Source organism: Lycorma delicatula, chromosome 2, assembly GCF_047948215.1.
Source record: "Lycorma delicatula isolate Av1 chromosome 2, ASM4794821v1, whole genome shotgun sequence".
NCBI classification, from domain to species: domain Eukaryota; kingdom Metazoa; phylum Arthropoda; class Insecta; order Hemiptera; family Fulgoridae; genus Lycorma; species Lycorma delicatula.
The window spans coordinates 49,297,271-49,323,692 of record NC_134456.1 but is presented as its reverse complement, the minus strand read 5'-3'; the positions used below and the strand labels follow the sequence as shown (position 1 = coordinate 49,323,692).

Sequence of the window (26,422 nt, the reverse complement as noted above, 5' to 3'; positions counted from 1 at the left end):
GATCATTTTGGATGACTGCTTGAAAAACGTGACTACTATTTTTTCCAGCAGGGTGTGGGCCTGTCACACATCTGAGAGGTCACTTGCTCGTGTTCATGAACTGTTTACTGCTGAGCAAACAATGAGTAGAGATTTATGGCTGCCGCAGTCACCAGACTTATTGACATGTGACTTTTACTTATGGGGAATGTTGAAAGAACAAGTGTTTCAAAACAATCCACATAAGATTGATGAGCTAGAGGAAAATATTACAATATGCATTAGCAGCATTACTTCAAAAGAATTGACGCAGACATACCTGCATTTGTTAAACCATGCACACAGCTGTTGATGAAAACCATTTTCAACATTTACTCTTAAGATTAGTACAGGTATGTTAGTTCTTAATATTGATCTTACATAGGTTACTGTAGATGTTGGCGGGGTTGCTTTTTCGTGGCCCACCTGTATATCAACTGATAAGCAAACTGCAGATATAACCACAATAAAATTTTTTTTTTTTTTAAAGAGAAAAACCTGGAGTAAAAATGTTGGGTATGTTAATGTATATTGCAAATCTTAATGTTATATATTACTCCACCAGGCTGGTCTAGCGGTTAGTTTGTCATCACAAATCAGTTGTTTTAACAGCTGATTTTCAAAGTCGAAGGTTCTGAGGTTCAAATCCTAGTAATGTTAGTTGCTTTTATATTGGATTTGAATACTAGATAGTGGATACTGATGTATTTTGGTGACTGGGGTGCAATTAACAACACAACTCAAGAATGGTCAACCTAAGTCTGTACAAACTACACCTCATTTACATCAAACATCCATCTCATGAGTCGTGGGGGATTGTTTATTGTTCCCTAGTTGAACAGATTGCAACATACACATTACGAAAATAAAACATAATACAAGCAATTTTTTTAAATATGCTGTTTTGAGTTTACAGAACTGAAAGAATTTTGAAATATAGAAAAATTCAACAATTCTGTTTAAATAAGATATTAACCCACTGATAGCGTATATTGATTGTGTTTGACTAAATATGGTTTCTACTTATTTTGTTTATTTTCATGTTATAAGTTAATTGTGTTGTGCACAACATAGAAATGTTTATTTATCAATAAAGTTATCATTCATTGCAGCTGTTAATTTTAATAATCCAATAGTTTCAACATAATTATTTTCAAGAAAGTATCTCAGAAAAAATGTGTTCCTTTGATCAACAATCCTTAATAAAAATAAATAGAATAAGTATTAAAAAGGGGTGCGAAAACCAGAAGCTAGAAATCTAGCGAGTATGTTTATCTAAGGAAGTACACTGCCACCACAAAATAACTTCTTTTTTCTCATTTCTAAAGGGATAGATGGGTCCAAGTAATTTATGAAAAAGTCCCCTCTGACAAACTCATCACTGATTCCCTCATTTTGTAGAGATACAAGGAAATCTGAAATTTAGTTAAATAGCTTATTCCCTAGATAACTCCTTGGGAATAAGCTATTTCCAGGAAGGTACTAAGAAAAAGTAAGGCAAGGTTAATCTGATTAACAACTCCTAAGGGTTACATTACAATGGTAACTTACCAAAGGTAAAAGTGCTGGTTTTTAGAAATCTGAGTTTTGTTTGTTCGATATAGGCTATTGCAACAAAAGGAATTGTTTCCGCTTATACTTAAGTGAAAAATGAACTATCAACTTAAATGGCAAAAGCATAATCACTGAAATAACTAATTATATTATTTTCTGAATAACTACAGAAAGCTGAGACTTGGCATATTTATTGGAAAGAAGTCCTCAGGAATAATATAAAATAGTTAGTTTAACAACCCCTCAAATTAAAAATGAGTTCACAGATGCCAGGTCAAGAAGAAACAGATTAAAAATGAGTTCACAGATGCTAGGTCAAGAAGAAACAGACTTAAAACTTGGCCTCAATGATCCACTTAGATAGTGATAAAGCATATTTTCCTTACTAAGCCTTGAGGTAAAACCAAAATTCTGATTAAAAAAAAGAATAACTAGAATTTAGCTATGCAAATGACTCCAACAAGTATATAAGCATTTTACCCTTTTACTGTAACTCAAAAGAATTGTTTGGTATATATTTAAATGTTTGCTATATTGTGGAAAAATGTTTTTTATAATTATTATTATAATTAAGAGTACTAATTTTTCTTCAGATCACTCAATTTTGATAGGGGATTAAGACCCTAGCAAAACAAATGTTAAGCAGCCACAAAAAGGCTTGTTACACAACCATAGTAAAACATATAGTTTGTATTGTCTTGAACTTGAAAGGAACTGAACAGGTGTATGATAGAAGAAAGCAATGTAGGAAAGAAAGGGAAGGGATAGGAAGTTGGCAAACAAAGCATAAATTAGTTATCTGAATGATTTTATTACACACAATCCAAAATAAGAATAAGATAAGGAGGATTAATTTTAAATTGTCATAGAAATTTAAACATACTAATTAGAAAATAGAAAATCTTCACATATTGTAACTGCAAAACATATGAAAATATACAACATTTTTCTGTTAAGTATCAAAGGGGGAACGGAATGCAAAAATGGCGGGAGTTTCAATATTTCTCCCTACAGATTGCAGAGCCTGGACAATGTCCCTTGCTGCTTTATCTTTCTATTATCAGGCGGATTTCATCGGTTATTTAGTGGCGGTTATAAATTTTAAAAGTTTACTTTGTGGACAGATTTGGTAATTTGTGTTCCTATTCGTATGGACCATGGTGTAATTTATTTAGTGGTTCTGGCCGTGATAGACTAAGCTTTTGAGCCTAGTAATCTCAGCGTGATTTCCCTTCCGTCCATCCGCTAAAGTACCTTCGGTACCAGCACCTATGGGCTAGCAGGAGTGCGCCTAACGGAGCTCTAGTTATTTGGAGGGAGAAATGCCCCGTTCTCCGGAGGGAGTCGCATATGCTGACTAAATGAAATTGTGGTCTCTTCGTGGGATGGTGTGGGGTGTTGTCTAACTTTTTATAGTTTTAACAAAATCTAATTGCGAAAACGGTCACTGTCGCGGCCGGAATTTTCGTGCGGTTTCCATTTATAGGTTGCATGATATAGAGGCTCCTAAGCCTGGTTTGTCATTTTTTGACTCTCGTACCGCCTTCTTCAAGGTGGTTCATTTAATATGGCATGAGGCCGTTTTCTTATACCCTGTGGAGTACGGTCCTCTCGGCAGATGTTCTGGAGATGGCCGTGTTCGGACACGGCTGCTCTCCCGAACAGTCTGCGTGCCTGCGCCACTTCCACTTCGGATACCTTGTGTAGTCCCGCATCGTAGCAAAGAGTGATGTTTCTGATGAACCACGGTACTCCAAATATCGTCCGCAACGCTATGTTTTGGACGGCCTCTAATTTCTTTTGAAACGTGGAGTTCAACAAAGCTCCCCATGCCAGGTAAGCATATGTTAGAATGGGCAGGACATATAGCCGAAAAATGAGCAATTTGGCAAAGTATCATTAAGAAAAGAGACTGAGAAACTGATTTATTATATCTAGTTTATATTCTGGAAAAGCAGAAAATATTAACTAAAATCATCATGAGAAGGACAAAACCTTAAAATTAGATTCTGATACTCATACACTCCATTCACAGAACAAATATTAAATTAATTATAAAAACTGGAATATTAACTTCCATATACAGTATTTTTTTTTAACTTAAAGGAGCAAAATAACAGCATCTGTCCATTCAATTAATGTGTACTTTAGTTTGTTTCATTATAAACACGATAATCAGTTTATTCTTTAATAAAGAATTATATGTATATAAAGCCAGTAATGGTATACTGACCTCCATCAACATTACCACTTCCTCCAACACTATCACCACTGCTACCAACACTACCACTGGTGATAACACCCTCCTCACCAACTGCTCTACCTTGTAAACGTTCAATAAGTTCATTTTTATTTCCAACTGTGCTAAGTCCTCTTGATTTCAATTCACGTCTTAAATCAGCAACCTAACAAAATTAAAGTCTGTAGTCACATCAGATGTTCAAAAAGACATAATTAGTATTAAATAAGTAAATAAATCTATATAAATATAATTACAGCATTACTAGCAAATAAGTCTAAAAGATTAATAAACACAATTTACTTAAATACACTGAAATAAATACAGCAGACACTAGCTTATTATACGTTCTAAAAATCCTTTAAACCAAATTTTATAAATAAGATTTAAATAATTTCATTCAACTCTTAAAATTAGCAGTCAATGTAGTTAATTAAAATAGCAGTTGGGTAGGAATCAATACTTTATAACCCAGAATTAAGATATCAGTCTGATGACTAGATATGTACCTTAGCCAATAATAAATAATAAAGCTATTTATGTTTATTATTTTTCCTTACTGCTGATATGCAGTAGTCAAATACAGCCACACAAGAAAAGACCCAAAAAAAACCAGAATTATTTACTTAAATTTTTTTACTTAAAATAAAATCTTGAAAAAATCAATCCCTTTCAAAATACTGTCCATTAGATGGATGACATGCACTAGTCCCAATGGTCTTTCCATTCTTCGAATCATTATATTCTTCTGAACTAAGGCTGTTAAGTGCCTCCATCAATTTTTTAACCTCTTCTACATCCTGAAAATGCTTTCCCTTTTTGTTTTTCTTCATTCTTGAAATAAGAAGTTGAGGGGCTAGGTCGAGCAAGTAAGGGGGTGAGAAACGGTTTCTCATCCCTGAAGCATCAAAACTGTTGCTGCTGTTTTTTTAACAGGAAACAAAATTTGAGGTTGACACATTGCTTATTCATAGGTTGACATACCAAAATCGCTGACAGTGTTGGGAGGGACTTAAGAAAACAATCACTGTGTCCACAATGATGGTTTCTCATGAATGGCCAACTGTGCAGGGAGCGTCTAGTAAATGTATTGGCAGGAGAGGGCACTTGCCTATAGATAATAATTCTCCTTTTTTTTTGTATCCCCCTGTATCCTGCTGTGTAATATAATGCAATATAAACTGAAATATGTATAATATAAAATTAGTATAACTCTATCAGTTCTGTTGAGGAGCTTGTACACCTTACATGCATTTCTATTTAAGATATTTAGTGATACGCTAAATTTAAATTCAAGCTCCAGGTAATAAAAGAGTGAGTTAATCTTGCAATTAAAAAAACCTGGAAGCAATATAAAAACAAAACCAACTTATCATGAAGTTCCAACAAATCTAAAGTACTACAATGATGTCTTACTACATCTCATAAAAATTAATAATATAAAATCTCAACAACGATCTCTCATTATAATTTAACAAATACCATTGCATCATTTAGTTCAAACTAAAGGTGAATGATCACTACTTAGTTCATAAAAAAAGTTGAATTCTACTAATCTGTTTAACAATAATTTACACCTAAAATATCAATTTATACAATTTAATTACTAAATCTTACTCTGAAGGGTTACAAATTAATTTTTTATGAATCAAATTACAGTGTATTTGACCAAGATTTGGCCTTTTCCTTATCTGAAATGAAAAATGCACAATAAAATTAAACTATTTACTAAGCATTTATTAGCTAATTAATATTAAATGTATATTAGTACTGGGACAGAGTATATAACTTGATCTTTTAAACATAAAAGATGATCGATTAATAGATAAAAATAAGCTAGTACAAGTAAGGAGACCAATAATACAAACCAAGCCCTAACAGTGCTAAACAAATGCAGCTCTTAAAAGGAAAAATATTAGATCAATAAGGATTATGCAACAAAACATATGAAAGATTAAAGTAAACTAGTTTAAGGCTATACACCACAATATATCACAAACTAATGGTCTGTAATATCTGGAACCCCTCATACTGGCATTCACAAAACTGAATGGCGAAGTGTAGTAGAAAGGCCATGAGCCAAAGCCATTTTAATATTCCAGTTTTCATTGATCACTAACCCTTAAACAATTGTGGGTCCTACTGTGTTGCAGTTTTGCTAAATGCTATTGGCATTTGTTAACAGTTGAAGTTGAAGACATTTCAGCTAATCCCACTTAAAAAAAGAATGAAATAAAAATAACAATTGAATTTAATAAGTATTAAAATAAACTGACCTCCAATCTTTCATCATCCTAGTCAAAGCAATTTTTTTGTCTAGTTGACAGAAGAATTTATAGCAAACACATGCCAATTACAAAGAAGTTAGGTGCGATAGCTTGATATATTGATCAACACACTAATCAAGGGAAGATTTTGCCAGATTTTTTTTGTACATTGATGGTAAGTCACAAAGTATGTGGTCTATCTTAACTGATAAGGAAAGGAAACTGATTGATAAAGATTAGACATATCTAATAAAACTGTACCAAATTTTATAAACATAAACATTTTTAAATTAGACAAATTTAGATATAAGTTATGGCAAAAATACTGGAATTCAGGATCGGGGAACAGAAAGCCACAAACATACCTAACTGCACAACGGATTTAGTTGTGCACACAAAACTAAATGCATTGTAGTAAAAATTCTGCAAACACACTCTCTTCTCTTAACATCACTGTACAACAAAAGTGAAATAAATTTTCGTATAACTATAACTGCAATCTAATATTACTAGTTATAAACAAAATAAGTTGAATAAGGTAAAAGTATCAAAATCCGAATACACCGTACAAGATATTCTTTTTAGGTTAAGTAGGCTTCAAGAAGTAAAGTATTAAGATCAGTTAATGTACATAATAAATTTTCTTAATACAGCTGTACATACTGTTAACAAAAATCTAACTGTGAAAATATCATCCACTGGGGCGATACCACCACTTGCTGTTTTTTACGAAATAAAACGTACAATGACTCAATAAAATGAATTCAAGAAATACATTTTGCTTGGCATAAATGATAACACGGTGTAAGAAAATTAAAATAAAAACGTACACATTACAATTGTAACAAACTACATCATGTTGATGTTAAACCGCGAAACTCACAAAAAATCATAATAAACATTTCATGAAACGAAAATAGTAAAACATATATATATATATATATATATATATTATCCGAAATATCAACCATGACTAAAACCAATGTTTCTCAAATACAATTAAAAATTTTGTTTGTAAATAAAATTATAAATACCTTCATTTTAATCAGATCAGCGGTATTATTATCATCAGAATCAGCCATATTGGGCACACATTACCGCAACATGCTTGGAATTAAAACACAACGAATAGGCACGAACATCCTCGCGTTGGCTGTTGCCGTAATAACTAATGAGTACAAACACAGCCACAAGCGTGCTTGATTATGTGGTGATAATCTGCATAATTCATAAATACATTATATACATATGGAAGCGTTAGAATTCAGGTTAAAGTCTATGAAAATAAATTAAAGTAAAAAAGTATCCAAAAAATTAAAGTTAAATCAATCAAAAAAAATCTAAATAAATATTTAAGCCAAAATCCTTCTGAACTCGTTTTAAGGCGATGACAATTAAATTATTATAAAAGTATCTTGAAAAAATAACTACAACTAAATTTATTTTATGGATCGTTACAGAAAACTGTTCTTTTTTAATCTTGATTATTTAGGTAATTGAATCTTACAGAAAACCATTAATGTAATTAAGCAGGTTTTAGAATCTTATTAGAATCTTTTTCTTTCTAATAGAGATGGAGTTATGGGAAAATAAAAACGAGATCTAAAAGGCAACAGCTACAGTGATTGGTTTAAGGTACTGTTGTGTATTTTTGGTTGCCGCTTTTGAGGGAAGGATTAGTATGATGGCAATGGAAAATGAAAATGAATGGCTTAATGCAGAACTTAGAACTGGGGTATGTTTTAATGTATTGATTTTAGATATTTTATTATTAAATATTTATTTTATAATGTAAATGTATTTTTCTAGTTTTAAAAGGTTATGTTACGTTTCGTATTGCTGAATCACCTTGCTAACTTACATGACTGGTTTTTCTGTATTAGCTATATTTTCCTTGTAGTTTTTGGTTACTGCAAACATACATTCTAACTACCTTTTACATTTTTATCAGGGAATTCAGGAGACCATGTTTGTGATATAGCATGTGAGAAGCAGATAGCCATAACATAACTGATGGGTCTGTGAGGAAAGGCTAGATTAAAGAAATATACTGTGTAAATTGTGAAAATACCAAGCCCACACAAATCATTCATCTCATCCTCCAAAGCAATACGTAGGTGGTCCCGGAGGTTACATACAAAAAAGACTGTTTAACAGTTGAAATTCTTCTCTAGGTTTAACTTTTAAGTAACATTTTTTGTAAATGGTTTTTGGAGAATAATTCTGTATAACCCTTATTTGTAAATAAAAAGATTAGATAGTGTAAAACAGAAATGCTGTTTTAGATAAGGACAAGATATAGTAGGAATTACTAATAGCATAACAATAAGAGCCCTAGCAAATTAAATGTAAAAGATTTCTTTCTCCCGTAAACAATAATTTTTTATCTTGTTTTACATATTTGATTAAAACATTTTTTTAATATAATACCTTCTACCCTTTCATCTTCTGCTGAAGAGGTGGAAATATAAAACATTTTACTCTCATTAAGACTAAAATTACTCTCATTGTGTTGCTTTTATTTTGTTACACCATCCTGTTTATTATTGTCTACATTTCTATTATGGTACTTTTCAAGAACATGCTTGCAAGAGATAAGGCGATCTGTAGTTAGTCAGTTAATAGCAAAATAAGCGTAAGTTAAGTTTGGTTAGATTATATTTATAATTTTACATCTTGTTTAGGTAATTAGATATCAAGTTTGTCCTTATTTGCTAAGCAGTAGTGATATTCAGGACATAGTAAATATCCTAAATATAATAGGACATACTAAATATCCTATTTAGGTATTCAGCCATCAGGTTTATCTTTACTAGCTAAGCGATAGCCTTTCAGTGGTGCCATCTAGCAGCTAACTAACTACTGCAACAAACTGACTTCTACAGATCGCCTTATCAGTTGCAGGTACCTTCTTGAAAATTACCTGTATTTCTTGTTTTTCTGTTGATTATTCAATAATTTCCTGATTCATTTGCTTCAGAAACAATCACAATGAGCTAGATTTGTCAAGAAAATTACCGGTACTGTTTAATTATCACACCAAATTGCAACCAGTCAGATGAATTCAATGAAAATTCAAATATAATACACCTATATTTGCTTAGTCATCATACACCTATCTTTATCAACAAATATACCTGATGATTTTTATTATATTCAGAAAGCATGATTTCATAAGATGAATTTTTGTGAAATGTGTTAAATTGGGAAAATCCTTAGCAATGTTTAAAATATTAAAAATAGCATGACTGATTTATAAAACAGTTGGGAAAACCATAAACATAGAAGTTTAGCCACACTGGTCAGTTTCCATGAGGAGTTGATGGAGTATGAACCATTATGTCCTTTTTATAAAAAGTAGATCAATTATGTCAATCACTAGGAAAGTTAAGACTATATTTTAATTGTTTTAATGCACTTAGTTGTTACCCAATACTTTTATAGATAAAAAATTTTGGTTCCAGTCTGAGAAAACTTCCCAAACACCACAAAGTGTAGAAACTCCTAAAAACACTTTCTTGTGTCCAGAAATCAGTCCCTCCAACTATTAGAGCAATTCTTTGTATTGCTTGCAAGAATAAATCAATGTGGAAGGAGGATGTTTGCACCATACAATTTTTAAATCATAGATAACAAAATTTCTTAAATTTATTAATTCATATAATATTAATCTATTGTAAAATTAAAAAAAAACTGTTGCATTTTAAGATTTGTTAGTTCCTTTTGACTGAACTGTAAATTCTCGTGTGTAACACACACACAAATGAATGTTTGTCCCACATGCATTCCTATATCATTCATTTGATTGCAATGAAACTTTGGTGTTGTGCGCATTCTACAAAGGTTTCTGAATTAGTTTAGACCCGCTGGGTGTTACTGGAGTTGAAAAATTGTATTTATGGTCTGATTTGACTCATATTCCGAATATATATTAGTTACATGACAAGAAATATTTTGGAAAAAATGGGTCTGCTAGGTGGCACTGGGGACGAGATATTTCAAAAAATTGTATTTATGGGCTGATTTGGCTCATATTCAGAATAGATATTATAGTCCAGTTTTTGACAATAAAAATAGAGTATTACCTCAGAATTCTTTCAGACATCATCGATTTTCATGAAAATTTGTAATTAAGCCTATCTAACCCTTTGTTTCAAAAGTTATATGTTCCTGATATGTGCTTTTTATTTCTTGGGAGTGAAAATTACCCGTCAAGTAAAAAGTAAAAAATTCATTTTCAAGGGCTACAAGGTATGTAAAGTTTAGATTCCTTGAGCCCTTCATTTTTGAAATTCTTGAGTTTAAAGGGCTTGGGGAAAGTGCTCCTTGCACTCAATGCAAACTTCTAATGGAGATATCTCAATCAGTTTTTATTCTATAGAAATTTTTAAAAAACTAAATTTTTGTACTCATCATTTTTTAATTATTGTGAAAAAAAGGAAATTTTTTAAGAAATTAAAAAAATATTACAAATTTGAATCAACTTTATTTTTCATTTTTGCTAAAATAATTTTTTCCTTAAAACATAAGGTTTTTAAGTTATTCATGAAAAATCATTCAATGGTTGGATGAAAAATCAACATTTTCAATCATAAATAACCCAAAAAGTATTGCCTCTACAAACAATTTTTATAAAACATTTTTTGCTTAGAATTTATTCTTCCCATTAATTTCTGTGGTTATTTTGAATTTAATCATTTCCACCCCCCAAGAAGGGGTGGTATCCATCCCCAGGGTACCATCACATATCAGCACTATATAACATGTTCCTTGAGCTATTTCCAAATTTCACGTCAATCGGTTTTGTCCAAAAGAATTCTGAGTGAAAAAACGTCAAACACTGGACTATTAGTTATGAAAAAAATATTTTTGCAAAAAAAGGACCTGCTAGATGGTGTTGGGGTTGAGATATTTCAAAAAATTGTATTTATGATCCAGTTTGGCTCATTATCAGAATATATATTAGTTACATGAAAAATAAATATTTTTTGTTAAAAATTGAAATAGGGAGAAAGGGAAGATGTGAAAGAGGAAGAAGGGAGAAAGGGGAAGGTTAAATTTTGTGAAGTTCTGTAATGTTCGATGTTTAGTTTTGTAATGTTTTATCAAACTTTCATTTGTGTTCATTTAATCTATATATATATATACTCAAATCTAGCAGTGGCATTGCCGGGTCAGCTAGTGTGTGTGTATATATATATATATATATTATGTAAAAGAAACATTGATTAGAAAATACATTTAGAATATTTTTGTTGAGATATTAGACTTATTATCTGCTGTGTTATAGACAAATTATATGTATGAATTGTCCTAAGATTATTATCTGTATACTACTGGGTGGCCCAAGATAAACCAACCAGACATGGGAGAGGAAAAACCAAAAAGCATTAGTGTATTTGACATAGCAACAAGCAATATTTCAAATCCCACACAGCAAGCTGTGATACACATTGACCTTGAATAGCAAGAAAGGAAAAGTGCAGGAGGGAGGGAATACAACCTGTAGCTGATTCCCTCCCAGTCACTAGTTGCTACATGGTAACAACTAGCACTAGATAGGGAATCTTGAACAGCTGCATCAAACCAGTCAAATGACTGAAGACAAAAAAAAAGCTATGAAGGAAAAGCAGTCGAGATAAAGCCAACTACCTCAAAGGAGTGCAAAAAAATTCTGTGCAGAATTCAATAATGATCCAAATTGTCCATACTTGAGCTCATAAAGAATTGTGAGCGAATTGGATGTAAACTTGATAAAAAACATTAGTATCCACCTATGAAAAGGACCAAGGTGCAGAAGGAAGATATTCACAAGTGAACAACATTACCAGCACATCCTAAATAACCTGAACCGGAAGCATACAAAATCATTGCTTTACAAGTGTTAACGCCTACAGACCGTGATAAATATTTACAGCATTGCATATGGCTACTGCAGGAAATCGAAAGTAGTTTAATTGATCCAAACCTCTACTTCACGACAGATGAGACATGGTTCCACCTCAGTGGCTACATTAATTTGCAAAATTTGTGATATTTGTTGTTGAAAACTAACAACAAATATTTGAGCTACCGCTGCATGGTGTAAAGATTAGAGTGTGATGTGCATGCCAGGGACAAGATGATTGGACCCATTTTCTTCAGAGACAAAGTGAACTCAGCATGTTGCATTGCCCTTTGTAAAGCAGCTGAGTCCAGATAAACATTTCGCGTATTACCAGTAGGGCGACATGACAGCACACACAGAACATACTTCCTTGGAAGCAGTGCACTTAGTCTTCACATCTGACAGGACTGTTTCAAAGGATCTATGGCCTCCACAGTTGTCTGATCTATCCAGTTGTGAATTATATTTGTGGGGCAACCTGAAGGGCAAGGTTTACCAGATCAATCCGTGAACTCTTGACACACTGCAACAAAATATATCCTTTTCAATCCCCAACATCCAACGGGATGAGTTACAGCAAGTCCCACTGAACATGATTTATCAGACCAAACTGTGTCTGAAACATGGTGATCAATATTTCCAGTAGTACCTGTAGAGACGGAGGAACCCACATAAGTAGGTTTTTGTCTTTCATTTACTTGCGTTCACCTTACAATTCATGTGTTCTTTCCTTGCTTTGGGTTCGATTTATCTTGGGCCACCCCATATATCTTATTATTTGGAAGAAAACCCTTACTCAAAATTCCAAAGCATATTTTATATGAAAATGTTTTAAATAATGTGTATTTTTTCATACATGTATTTCAAAAATTAATACAGCAATTTTTTTTTCAGACATCAATTGTGGCTGTACAATATAACGGTGGTGTCGTTGTTGGCTGTGATTCTCGTACCACTACTGGGTTTGTTTTTGTTTTGTTAAAAATGTTATATTTGTCTACTTGCATTAATGATAAGATTTTTTTTTACTTCTGACACTCATGATGCTATGCATGATAGTGAGGACTAAACATTTAAACATTGATTTTACAGCTGTTCCAATATACCTAAGTCTGATCATTAATGATCTTGGATTTCACAGTTTGGTTCATTTTTGCTGAAATTCATCATGTGCTTTGAGGCATCAACTTGAAAGTTATTATGCTTATAAGACTCGAAAAGTAGCCGAAGCACAAGTTTTGTGATTATTTTTGGACATATAAGGTCTTTAAATAAAGTAACGAGACTAGTTTTTTTTTGGCAGCAACACTGTAAAGTTACTAGTAAACATATAGTTATGTGATAAGCTGATTTATATTAGGTATTAATATTTTTAGTATATTGTTGCCATATGAGACATAAACAAACTTTTCATGAAATGAGTTTTTGTTGTGTTACAAAAATGAGTAATACTAATTATGAGCAACATTGTGCAATCAAGTTTTGTGTTAAACTCAGTGAGATTGCCCCTGAAACTTTTTCAAAATTGAAAAGGGCATATGAGAATGATGCTCTGTCATGAGTCCAAGTTTTTAGATGGTTTAAAGCATTTTCAGATGGCCAGGAATCAGTTGCGGACGATCTACGCTCTGGAAGACCGTTAACGTCAAAAAGTGAAAACAGTGTTGACCAAATCAGATACTTGATATGTTACAACTGGCAGATTCTGTGTTACCATGGAACTCCTCATACAGAAAACCCCGGCGTGAGGAAGTAGTACTCTGTCGATTGCGGATAGGACACACGAGAGTCACACACGAGTACCTGTTTACAAGAGGACAACCACCTCTATGCGCAAGATGCAACTGCCGCGTGACTGTGCGCCACATACTCGTGGACTGCATATGTTATGCGGCATTGCGTCGTAAATTTAAAATTCCTAGTAACATCCGTGGTATCTTGCGTGACGATAAGGAGGTTTTAAACCGCATGTTTATATTTTTACGTAGTATAGGGTTAATGCAAAAAATTTAATAAGTATGTATTCTTTAGTAATTGTATGTATTGTCCTATGTATTGTTTTGTTATCCGAGTAGGGAGCCTTTTACACTCCCTATCGGATTTTTTTTGTTTTTTTTTTGTATGTTTTTTAAATTCGTCTGTGATATTAGTTATAAGATTTTTGTGATATTAGTTTTAAGTTTTATCTCCTTTTTTAGTTTTAAGTTTTATTTATTTTTAATGATAGTTTTTAACATAGTTTTAAGTTTTATTTATTTTTAATATGATAGTTTTTAACATAGCTTTAAGTTTTATTTATTTTTAATGTGATAGTTTTTAATAGAGTTTTAAGTTATATATTAGTGTTTTTGTTATCCGAGAATGGGCCTTTTACACCCATTCCGGATTTTGTTTCTGTGATAGTAGTTTTAAGTTTTAATTTTATCTAAAAAACTAAAATTATTTTTTTTATTTATTTATGTATTTATTTATCTTTTTATTTATTTTCCGGGCGATGATAACGTTCAATCGTTTTTCGCCCTTAAAAAAAAAAAAAAAAAAAAAAAAAAAAAAGTAACTGTCGGAATGATTGCAGAATAATTGAATTTGAACCATACCACAATCCATCAAATTTTGACAAACGAACTGGTCATGAAAAACGTTTGTGCAAAATTAGTCCCAAAAAACTTTACTGTTTAACAGAAAAACAACGGTGAAAGTGTTCCATTCTTCTAGGGCAAATTGAAACTGATCCTGATTTTCTTAAAAATATTATTACTGGTGAGATGAATCTTGGATATTTGAGTATGACCCAGAAACAAAATGCCAGAGCAAGTAGTGGCACACTTCAAACTCACTGTCCCAAAAAAGCAAAGATGAACAAATCAAAACCATGCTAATTTGTTTCTTTGATAGTATTAGCATTGTCCAAAAGTAGTTTTTGCCAACTGCACAGTATGTAAATCAATATGTTTAACAAGAAATTATTGAAAGACTGTGGAAAAGAGTTGATCGTGTGAGACCAGTCATCAAAGACAACTGGATGCTGCATCATGACAGTGTACCTTGTCACATCTGATTCTCAATTAATGAGTTTTTGGCAAAGAAAAACATTCCTGTAGTTCCTCAACCACCTTACTCACCTGACTTGAGTCACTGCGACTTTTTCCTGTTCCCGACTTTATAAAAAAACATCTCAAAGGACACCATTTTGGAACAGTAGAAGACATTAAATAAAATGTAGCCAACCATCTGAAGGATATTCCAATTTCTGAGTTCCAACACTGCCTTGAAGAGTGGGGAAACCATTTGAAGCATTGTGTGGCTTCCGATGGGAACTGTTTCGAAGGTAAGAGTCCATATATAATTGGATTGTAGATAAAAGTTCTTTCTGAACCAGTCTCATTACTTTATTTGCATTGTGTAATATACTATTTTGTAAATTGGGTAATACCAGTGTTATTAGTTTTAAACAGTCTGTGTCAGAATTCCATGACCAGTTTGTTCATTTTCATAATTATGTTTAGATTTCATTTTGTTGAAGACTCCTGTTAATCAGTCTCCATTTCAGCTACTTTTATTAATCAAATTATTCTTTAATTTTTGTAAATTAAAAGAATCAAAAAAATCAGTGAACTCATCAAGGAATCATCCAGATTGGGCAGCTTTAAACTTTTGAGAAATTTGATTAGCAACATTTTACAGCTCATTCCATCATTGCTTGAAAATGACGTGTAAGTTATACATTTTCACTGACTGGCTGCCTGGTAGCAATTTCAGAGGCTTGAAAAATCACAAGTGTAGTAAAATCTACTCCTATATCAACCAACACCTGTTATTACCAACAATTATTAATTATATCTTGTAATGGACTTAGAAGGTCTTATAAGTCCATTACAAGACCCAAAGTTAGAAGACAGAATTCAGGTGTACAGGCTGTCTTAAAGGATGTTGAACCATTAAATTTGCTTATATCAAAATGAAGTGAACTATTCTTAAAGGCATACAAGATTATGTTTTAGTCAGAACCCCTACATTAAATATAAAAGATCCATAATTACTAAATCAAAGTTCAAAAGTATCTTGCATTCTGTCTGACAATGAAAGTAAAATCTACTTACCCTTTGACATACATTGTTAAAAATATTACATTATCATGAATTTTTTAATTTTATTCCTATTTCATTATAGGGCGTACGTTGCCAATCGTGTCACTGATAAACTGACACGAGTTACTGATAACATTTACTGTTGCCGATCCGGTGCTGCATCTGATACACAGGCTATTGCTGATATTGTTGCATATCATCTTGAATTTTACAGGTAAACTTTTATTATTTCTTAGAGTGTTAAGAGTTTTTGTGTTTCATGTTTGCTTCATTCTTGCTTCTGAACCTTTTAAGGGTGAGCAGCTAGTTAAAACCAGATTTATTTTAACTAAGATTTAATGAAACTGGAATAAGAAGTTGAAGTAAACCATAATTGAAATTTTTATATTTTTTTACTATAAAATATTTACAGCAGTGCATTCCTTAATGTAACCATTAAAAAAAACTGTAAGTTTTTAATTTGACATAGATATCATTTATTATCTATCATTTTTCATTCTTTGTGTCAATCAAATCAATTACGTAAATCAATTTATTTTTGTATATATCTTTACTTTACAGTTCAGTCGGTATGATCACATGACAGTGGGTAGCCCACTTTCTAAGTATTTGGTTATTGGATCTTGATACGCTTTGTAAGAACTGTTTAGTTTTAGACTTGTTGCTAAACCACAAGAGATTGAAATTCAATACATTTTTTAAAGATAATGTAATTAACTTCAATTTTTTTAGAATCTTTTTTATATAATTAACATTTATTCAAATAGTTAAAAAAAGATTTTGCTCACGAGTTTTTTAAAGCAGCAAAAAACTGAATTTACTATTTTTTCTAAAAAATACTTTATCAACATAAAGTATTCATTATCAGATTACTTTTACTGGAGATAAAACGTAAAGGTGAATTTTATAGACAAATCTAACCGCACTATAATCATTTGTAATACTGATTTAGAAATTGTTTAAAATTATATTCAGCTGTTTAATAATGATTTATTTATTCAAATATTTAATTCATCTAAAATTTAATTTTGGATGCCTTATATCCTTTATTCTTGATTTTTATCAGTTATCCTTCATTCCTGTTATATATTTATCCTATATTATATTTATGTTTATCCTTTATTCCTGATATTCCTTTCCTCTTTCTTAGTGAACTGTTTATGTCAATCCTGCTGTGTTTCTTTAAATATAATGTCAGTAATAATTTTGATACATTTAATTCTCTGCTTTATAATATTGTCTTTTTCTTCTTTTAGTATTTTCTTTATATCTAGTTGGTAGAATTACTTTTTGAGCAGTAGGTTATAAAACTCATTTTATTCAAGTTCAATGCTACTTTGGTATTTCTTAAATCATTTGGGATAATGTGTCAGTGTAATCTTTTTTTAAAACTATTATTTTATATATACACAGGATGTCCATAAAGTCTTTCCATGGTTACAAAAATGTATTACTAAAAAACTATTACAGTTACAGCTGTGCATTTTGTTGCAAAAGAAAGAAAAAATTATCAAATTTTTTTACTATGTCAATAAACTTTAACATGTGCACTTTTTGTCATCCTAGACTGTCCAACCGATAATCAATTTCACGCCATGTGTTGGTCAACATTTTTTCAGTAACACTAGCAACAGCTTCAGTTCATCTCCATCTCAGTGTGTACAGATCAGGTACAGGTGTTGCATAGATTCCCAGAGGAAAAGATCCATAACATAACATAACCCCAGAGGAAAAGGTCTGGAAGTTATGTCTGGTGATCATGGTGTCCAGGGAGTGGGACTGTCATGCTCAATCCATCTGCTGTGAAATGATTCTTTCAGAAAATCTTGAACTAATAATCCTTAATGTGGTGGTGTACCATCCTGCTGGAAAACCACCCTAGGTTGCAAGTCATTTAGTTCAGGTATAGCAAAGTGTTGCAGCATATCCAGGTAAATGTTAGTTGTTATTGATTGCTCAATGAAAAAGAAGGGACCAATGATTCTGTTGTACTTAAATCACATCACAGATTCATTTTAAGGGAATCTCATTTTTTCCCCGGTAAAATACTGATTTTCTGAGCCCCATTTTCTCACATTATGTCAGTTTACTTTTCCTGAGCTGCTGCAGGTACTCATTATCTATCCGTTGCAAAATCTTTGTCATAAAGGCAGCACGACGAGGTTGTCATGTGGCTATAAATGTTGCAATATCTGAACTTTATACACGTGCAACCGTAGTTTCTTGTGTAAAATTTTGTGCACTGTTGATCGGGGAATCCTTAGTTCACGAGATACACAAAGAGTAGATTTGGAAGGGCTATGTAGAAATGCTTGCTGCACAACCTCAATCTTCTCATCACTAACGGATGGCTGCCCTGTCACAGAAGGTTGACTACACCTCCACTCTGTTTAAACTTTGCACACCACACAACGACTCTCTTGCTATCAGGTGCTGGTCGTCCGTAATCCCTTCTGTTAGGTGCTGGTCATCCGTAATCCCTTCTAAAATTTCACTGCACAGTAATTAGTTATTTTGACTCATGATACCACAACACATATTGTGCTTTTTCCTGGATTGACAACATTTTATAAAAAATTGATCACAGTGCCCTCTACCTGCAACAAAGTAATATAAAAAATACTTGATAATTTTTTTCTTTTACCACAAATTATACAGCTGTAACTGTAATAAATTTTTGTAAACATGGAAAGACTTTATTGACACACTGTATATAATTCTGCCTTGTAATGAGCTCATAGCAACCTTACTCCAGATGAGTGCACAACTTGCTGATGGACATTTAAATGCACCCATATATAATCTTTTTTGGGTGGAATTATATACTATTTCCATTATTTTTAAGCTGTATTTTAACATATGCTGCTGTATTTTTAAGCAGCATTTTAACATATGGAAAAATCAACAGTTACTGAACAGGTGTTGATGAACAGGTGTTCAAAAAGTGACACAACTTTATGGGAAAATGAGAAGTTACAATAATTATTGAAAGTGGCCTCCATTATTATACGAGTAATTGAATATGACATTGCATGCTTTTAAACACATTTTTTGTTGAGGAATTGCAGCAATACTTTGTTCAATTTCACTCCACAATTCAAGAATGGTGTGAGGATGAGTTTTGTAAGCAGGAGAGGATAAATGAGGAGACCGAAGGGGCCACAACCTCTTTGAAATCACTTGTCCATGAAAACACTGATCCAAGAAAGATATAGTCTTGTTGGCTGTATGACCTGTAGCATTGCCCTCCTGATACTGTTTGTATTTTAGCTGGTTTGCAGGTATATGTTTACAAATTTTTACACCATTGTGAACGCACCAGTGTGAATTCTTGCTGTTCACTCAACCATGAAGATTCGCATTCATGACATTGCACACTAACACCCACTTTTTGTCCATGCATGAATTCTGTGCATTCACTTATCCATCAGGGTGAACAATCCCTCATCAGACCAAAACCAGTCGCCAAGTACTTCCCCATCTGACATTACAGATGACATGAACTACTGTCAGAAAGCTACACGTCTTCTAGTGTCTGCTTGTACAACTTCTATGTAAATAACACAAATTCTGTATGGATGCATCTTTAAACACTTGCGAGATGCCGTGTGGGCACTTCCAACAAAAAGATCAGACTGGCATAGACCAACAAAAAGATAAGCATTGCATAGACTAATTGGGACTAACATAATATGCAGGTTGCACGTCGATCAACTTTTCTGGTGTTAGCACTTTCAGTCGACCACCTTTGGCTGCATCATGCTATATTCCCTGTCTCTTGGCACTTGTACAGCCGCTACTTCATGGAGGACTTGTTTGGTGCATCTACACCATACTTTTCTGTTTAGGCATTCTGGATTTGGGCATAACTGGCACATCTAATTCTACTGGAAGGCAATAAGTATTCTCTGCTGCATTGTGTAACCCATTTTTCCTTAATTAAATGTGCAACAAAAGAAGGAAACATTCTTCCATAAGGCTGCATCATGTTTTGAATTCTGTGTTACATAATTTTGTCACAAGGTAGAATAAATAAAAGTCTTATCTTTGTACAGTTGTATCTCTTATAATGTTACTTGAATGTTTGTTAATTTAATATTAAATTTAAAATTCATCTGACTTTATTTATGTTTTATTAGAATTGAGATGGGAGAAGAGCCATTGGTTGAAACAGCTGCTGCATTATTTCGTGAATTATGTTACAATTATAGAGATCAATTTACTGCTGGTATAATTGTAGCTGGATGGGATAAAAGGAAAGGCGGTCAGGTAAATTTTTATAAAATTAATTTTTACAGTTAATTGTGGTAATTTGGTACTTTTAAAAGATTTCATAAGATTTTAAAAATATTATGACTATTTACAGTTACAAGATTTAAAAATGAATGCAGTGTATCACCAAAACGAAGTAAGAATACCATGAACTTAAAGGTTATAATAAAACATGATATTTGCCAGTTGGTTAGTGTGGGCATATAGATTTTTTTTAAGAAAGCAAAGGTGGTGGAAAAATTAATTCTTTAGCTTTTTTAAAAAAAAATTGTTTAGATGGTGTTTTCAATCCAGATAAATTAATTTTGTGTCTCATCTATTAAATTAATTGTTAAGACTGGATACAAGAAATATTTTTAAAGCCTTGTCATGATCTGCTTTACAAGCTCAAACCTCGCTAGAAATCACCCCACCATTCCAAATCATTCTGAAACAATTAACAATAAGCCAGTATTTTTAAAGCTGTACATACTTAAAGTGGATAAAAATAAGTAGTTTAAATGAAATGTCTTTTATGTTTTACTGTATTGTTACTGTTGTAAAATATGGTAATTAAGCCACATATGACACACCAAACACTAATTTTTGTGTTTGTCAAACAGTATGAAGGTTCTCGCTACTCCAAATCTAACAATCGTGACAGTTAACATGACTAAAAATATGGAAGTTAGCTTCATTAGAGAAGATTACTTTTTCTAAAAACACATCTTCATTCACTTATCAAGATTTTATCAAGACAATTTTTGTCTGTGGCAAAATTATAACTACGTTATTTATTGTCAACTTCAATTGGCTTGCCCTAACTGAATTTGGTATGCATGAAGTTTTAGGTACTTGTGTAACACCTTTACAATTGTCAATTACAGTATTCCCAGTTTTAAACTCACATGATGAGTTGATTTATTCGAGCTTCTTTGAAAAGTTTTTCTTACTCGATCCACAACTTCCTCATATACAGGATGTCTAGCAGCACCTTTTGTATATTTCTAAACTGTATTCTTCCTCTATTCTTAAACTACTGATTTCAGTGTTTAATGGAGTCTTTATTAGGAGGATCATGGCCTTACTATAAATGAAAATGTTTATTTACAGTAATAATAATTCCTCTTTCATAAAACCATAGTACGCACATTGTTATCTGCTGCACAGTAGTCATTGTTCAACTGACAAAACCTGTCAGTAAATTGTTCCAGCATGTTCATTTAAGGTTTTCATTAACTGTGATATCTACACTTATGTTTGAAGAAATCAAAGCGTACTACATTGTTTTGTTATTTTTTTATTAACCCCTAAAATGCTGTTAATAAAAATAATTTATGTTCACCTGTATAAGTATTATCTACAAAGAATTAAAAATAATATAAATAAAGTGCTGTGTTAGATTTTCATTAATTTTTTCTTAAGACATTGTTATTAATGAAATAATATTTTATTTTAAATAATTCTGAAATAAGGTGTTTTGTTTCCATAGGTTTACTCAATAACCCTTGGAGGTATGTGTACACGTCAGAAAGTGGCAATTGGAGGCTCTGGAAGTACTTACGTGTATGGTTACGTAGATTCCAATTATAAAGAAGACATGAATAAAGAAGACTGCATGGAATTTGTTGAAAATGGTTTGTATATGTTATGTAATTACAGATAAAAATCTCAGGTATTTGAAATTAGTTCCTGTTAAAAGACAAGAGCATTTGTAATGGAATTTTGATTTGTCCTTGTGTTGCCTTTTGTGTTTGTTGAGAAGAGCTTCTGCAATATGCTTAAAGATCATGCTGATTCTGTGCTTTTTTAAATTGCAGTTACTGTACATGCATTTTCACATGTGCATGTACCCACATACTCGCATAAGTTCAAATAATAAATATAGATTTGTAATAGATGTTATCAGTATGAGCTATATGATCCTTTTATTAAGACTGATGAAGTTGCATTATATAACTCAGTAAGCAGCCACTTATTTAGTTCATTTAGATATTCTCCAACATTTTTGATTAAATTATTACTAAAGAGATTATCAGGATATACAGGCTGCCCCCATAAGTTGTTTTATGAATATCAGGTTCTGGTTCAAAACAAGAAATTAAACAAGTATTTCTGATCTTATTTCATTAGATCCTAATGAAATTCTATTTTATAAATAGAAATCTATTTTTCAAGAGTTTATCAAGATATTTTATTGTTTGGTATATGTGTTTACTTCAACATTCTCTTAAAAATTAATAAATTGTATTTTGAAATTTCAAAATACCATGTTAGTTTTTTAAAATTTCATTTTTTATTAACAAAAAAAAAACAAGAATTACTGAAATTTTTATAGCCTGTTTTCAATTCTAGCAAAAAAATAATAATTTATCTAATTATTAGATGGATTGCAAATATTTGTAATATTAGCTATGTATTTCTATTATTTAGTATTAATTTGTTATTGTTGATATATTTTAGTTTCTTAATTTTGATTATTCTTAGTGCTTAAGAGTTATTTGTTGGTACCAACCTAAAAACGCTGATACCAAAAGTCGACTTTCACAGGTTCCTGTGTCATCAGTGTATATTATTTAGTATAACTGTATATTTGGTATATCAGTTACGCAAAAAAACAAAAATAATAAACAAAAAATTTAGAAAACATAAACCCCTAACAACCAAAAAACTTACACAACTCCACTGCCAACTGGAATGATGTGACATCATTCCAGTTTTTATTTGTTTTGTTTTATATAATTGTAAAATTATGTACCAACTGATGATGCAGGATCCCGCAAAAGTCAACTTTTGGTATTAGTTTTACAGGTTTTTGTTATATTTAGTGATTAATTTGTTGTTTGATATATATATATATATATATATACACATACATAATAATCACTTCATAATCAAAAAAAATTTAGGCTTGAATTTTTTAATTTTCGGCTGCACGTTGTTATACTGGAAGCTTAAAAGAAGAGTGCTGTAAATCATGAAATGTGTAATAAAAATTACATTGTCCTTTTTTGATACTGATGTATGATCCTTTGTTCATATATCTTTACAAAATATAATTTCAGTTAATTTTAATAAAGAAAGGAACTTGTTACATTATTTTATTGCAGTATCATAGAATGTGTTAATAACAACATTATTATGTGTTAGTAAACATCATTATTTTAAAATAACAAAAGGATGTAATAGTTCAGTATTTTGAGAGATTTTTAATGCCAAGGTTAGGAAGGGAGTCTATTGAGCGTAGACTCTACACCTGGACATCTGGTTATATGAAAAATCACAGGTAATTAGAAACTGGCATTGATTATTTCTTAATCAATAGTAGATTCAAAAATTGCTGTTCTTTTGCAAAGATTTATCCAGGTGCTGATGTGGGATCAGATTATAATCCAGTGGTAGCAGTTATGAATATCATTAAAAAGAATTTTAAGACAATAAAACCAACATAAATTGATTAAAGATTTGTGAAGGACAGTGTGATAAAGCAGAAATTGAAAAGAAATCTTAAGAAGAATTTTCATGAAATTGTCATTCTCAGTTGAAGAAGGATGTGAAGATGAAGTCGGAGAATATTAGAGTGCAATGATGCATGCAGTAAAAGATAAAGTTTATGCTAAAGGGATAAAATGGAAGCAAGAATGGAAATGGATGACCCAGAGATTTTATAATTGATAGAGGAGATATAATTTTAAGAACCCGGTAGTATCAGAATATAAAACCTACATAAGTTGGTTGTATAAGGAGATTATATAAATTAAGATTGAAAAGTATACAATTGGCAGATGTAAAGAAATTAAAGAGTTTCATGTAAAGCATGATGTGTATGGAAAGGTTAGAGAGATAACTGGTTGAGGCAGAAAGACGCAAAGTAATTTATTGAAAGAGAATGATAGTACTTATTATTGTCTTGGATGTCCAGAGAAAAAATGAAAAGATAGGAGAAATATATGATAGAAGATTTTAAGGACAGAGGCTGGAATAAAAATAACAAAAGAGAAAGTGAATTATGCAATTAAAAACATGAAAGATGGCAAAGCATTTGGTCTAGATGGAGTTCCTAATGACCTTTTTAGGTTAATTTAGAAAGAAGCACTCCAACCATTGATTGACTACTTATGTAACAGAATGCATACAGTTAATTAAATTTTACTGGAATGGTTGAGACCAACTTTTGTAGTACTACCAAAAAAGAACAATGCAAAAAAATTAATGGAGTACAAGAAGTCTTATGAGTCACACTTTAAAAGTTTTCTTGAAAACAATCGATTTCTGGCTATGTAGGAAGTTGGTGCATGCAATTGGCAATATTCAGTTTGGTTTTGTTAAATGGACTTCTTTTTCTCTCATGCTTGTAAACAAATAGCATATGACAGCTGAATTTGACTTAGACAAATAATTGCTTACGTCATTATTATGACATTTTTCATCTAATAAATGTCAATTTTTTATTTGTCTCTTGAACAAAATACATCACTGTAATATACAGTGTAATATATAATATTCATGTTTTTCACTTTTTTTTTCAGTTTTAACACTTGCTATATCTCGTGATGGTTCAAGTGGTGGAGTCGTTCGTTTGGGTATTATAGATGGCGATAAAGGAATTATTAAGTCATTTATTCCATGGGATAAACAAAAAAGATTTGCCGATCTTTAATATCTTGTATATTCTTGATGTTCATCTATTATTACTATTTCTTTTTTAGCACTTTGTTTATTTTACTTTTAAGTAACTTAAAAGTTTCAGATAAATATATTAATAATTTTTATTTTGTCTTTTATTTCACCTTGTATTTTTTTAGAAAAAAGATTCCTTAAAAAATAAGTATATGTGATACAGAATAGACTGGTAAGAATATACTAGAATCATGATAAAACATTTTTTTAATTTTATATGATTAATTTTAATTGTTGTGATATTTTTATAGGTAAATTTACTTTTTTGGTGTTAAAAAACAAAATATTCACTGCTCTAAATTAATAAATGAAATGAGATAATTGGCTGCAGACTGTTTCCTAGTCTGAAATGAAATTTTTTCATTATCTTTTCAAACACCTTCCATAAGTGGGTCGAACACAGGTACACATGATGATCTGTGTGTTGTCATGAAGACAATTTTTTAAACTGCCCTAATTAATTGGAGTGAATTGCAGTATGTACATTTAAAGTTCTAATTGATACTACTAATTGGTTATTTATTGTTTAGATAAGAAGTGTGTTTTTTCATGCAATTTATCTGACTTCATTTTTATATAGGTTAATTATAGCAGAATTTTTTTTTTAATGAAAACAGAAACTTTTTACAATGTAAAATTTTGTTTACAATGTAAAATTTTGTTTTAAAAGCAAATATTTTAGTTCACATTTCTGTATTTTGCTTTTATATTCTAAAAATAATAAGACCAATATTTTATTGTGATCAGTAAATAAGAAGATATTATATAGATCATATCAGGAATGATTAGGTGTGCTCCTCCTCAAATTAAAACAAAGACTGCCCCTGCGTTTGCCGAATGAATCAAGAAAAATTGTGGGTAAACATTTTCACAATATGCTTATTAATTATTGTAAATTATAATTATTATATTATAATTACAGTAAATTAAATTGTAATTGTGTTAATTAAATTAATCACAATATAGAAGGCATTAATGAATGTTAGTTGAGCACATATTATGTATATGTTGAAGGAAGAACAGAAAATTCCGGTATTTTAGTTTTATTAATGTTAATTTAAAATCTCATTGGCAGAATTATATTGTATCTATAAAGAAAATATTTTTATTTTATTTAAAATAAATTGGGGGAATCTTGCAAATGGATCAGCAATATATTAAAAATGACAAAAAACCGCCCTTTTATCTAAGCCAAAGTATTGTGTTAAGTTACAAAAAAAAGTTTCATTATCTGGTTTGATAGAGGTGGATATTCTTATTCTTTAAGAATAAGTAACTTAGTCTTTAGCAAAGGTTGTATAATCATAAGTGTAAATTCATAGATAATTAAAAGTTTGAATTTACTAAATGTTCATATATAATTCATTTTTTTTAACACCTAACATTAATCTGATTCCCCTTTTTTATATCTTGAAATCCCGTTCTGGCTTTTGAGAAT

At 31.3% G+C, this 26,422-nt stretch overlaps 2 protein-coding genes across 2 annotated transcripts in view; one reads left to right on the top strand and one right to left on the bottom strand.

Annotated features, from left to right (window-relative positions):
• LOC142318786 (uncharacterized) overlaps positions 1-7,275 on the bottom strand; it is a 36,299-nt gene extending 29,024 nt beyond the window's left edge. The window contains exons 1-2 of the mRNA XM_075355256.1: positions 7,113-7,275; positions 3,806-3,977 (exon numbers count right to left, since the gene is read on the bottom strand). Of these exons, the coding sequence (XP_075211371.1) occupies positions 3,806-3,977; positions 7,113-7,160 (220 nt within the window). The 5' untranslated portion in view covers positions 7,161-7,275. The remainder of the gene's footprint in view (positions 1-3,805; positions 3,978-7,112) is intronic.
• A 379-nt stretch (positions 7,276-7,654) lies between these two features.
• Positions 7,655-25,076, top strand: Prosbeta1 (proteasome beta1 subunit). The gene is made up of 6 exons (XM_075355255.1): positions 7,655-7,813; positions 12,860-12,927; positions 16,136-16,267; positions 20,193-20,322; positions 21,797-21,941; positions 24,834-25,076. Exons 1-6 carry the CDS (start codon positions 7,760-7,762, stop codon positions 24,962-24,964), a joined length of 660 nt encoding a protein of 219 aa, XP_075211370.1. The 5' UTR covers positions 7,655-7,759; the 3' UTR covers positions 24,965-25,076.
• The last annotated feature ends 1,346 nt before the right edge of the window (positions 25,077-26,422 follow it).

Coding starts and splice junctions, on each gene's coding strand:
- Prosbeta1 (XM_075355255.1), top strand. CDS start 7,760: ATGATGGCAATGGAAAATGAAAATGAATGGCTTAATGCAGAACTTAGA. Junction 12,928..16,135: donor GATTCTCGTACCACTACTGG/GTTTGTTTTTGT, acceptor ATTTCATTATAG/GGCGTACGTTGCCAATCGTG. Junction 21,942..24,833: donor CATGGAATTTGTTGAAAATG/GTTTGTATATGT, acceptor TTTTTTTTTCAG/TTTTAACACTTGCTATATCT.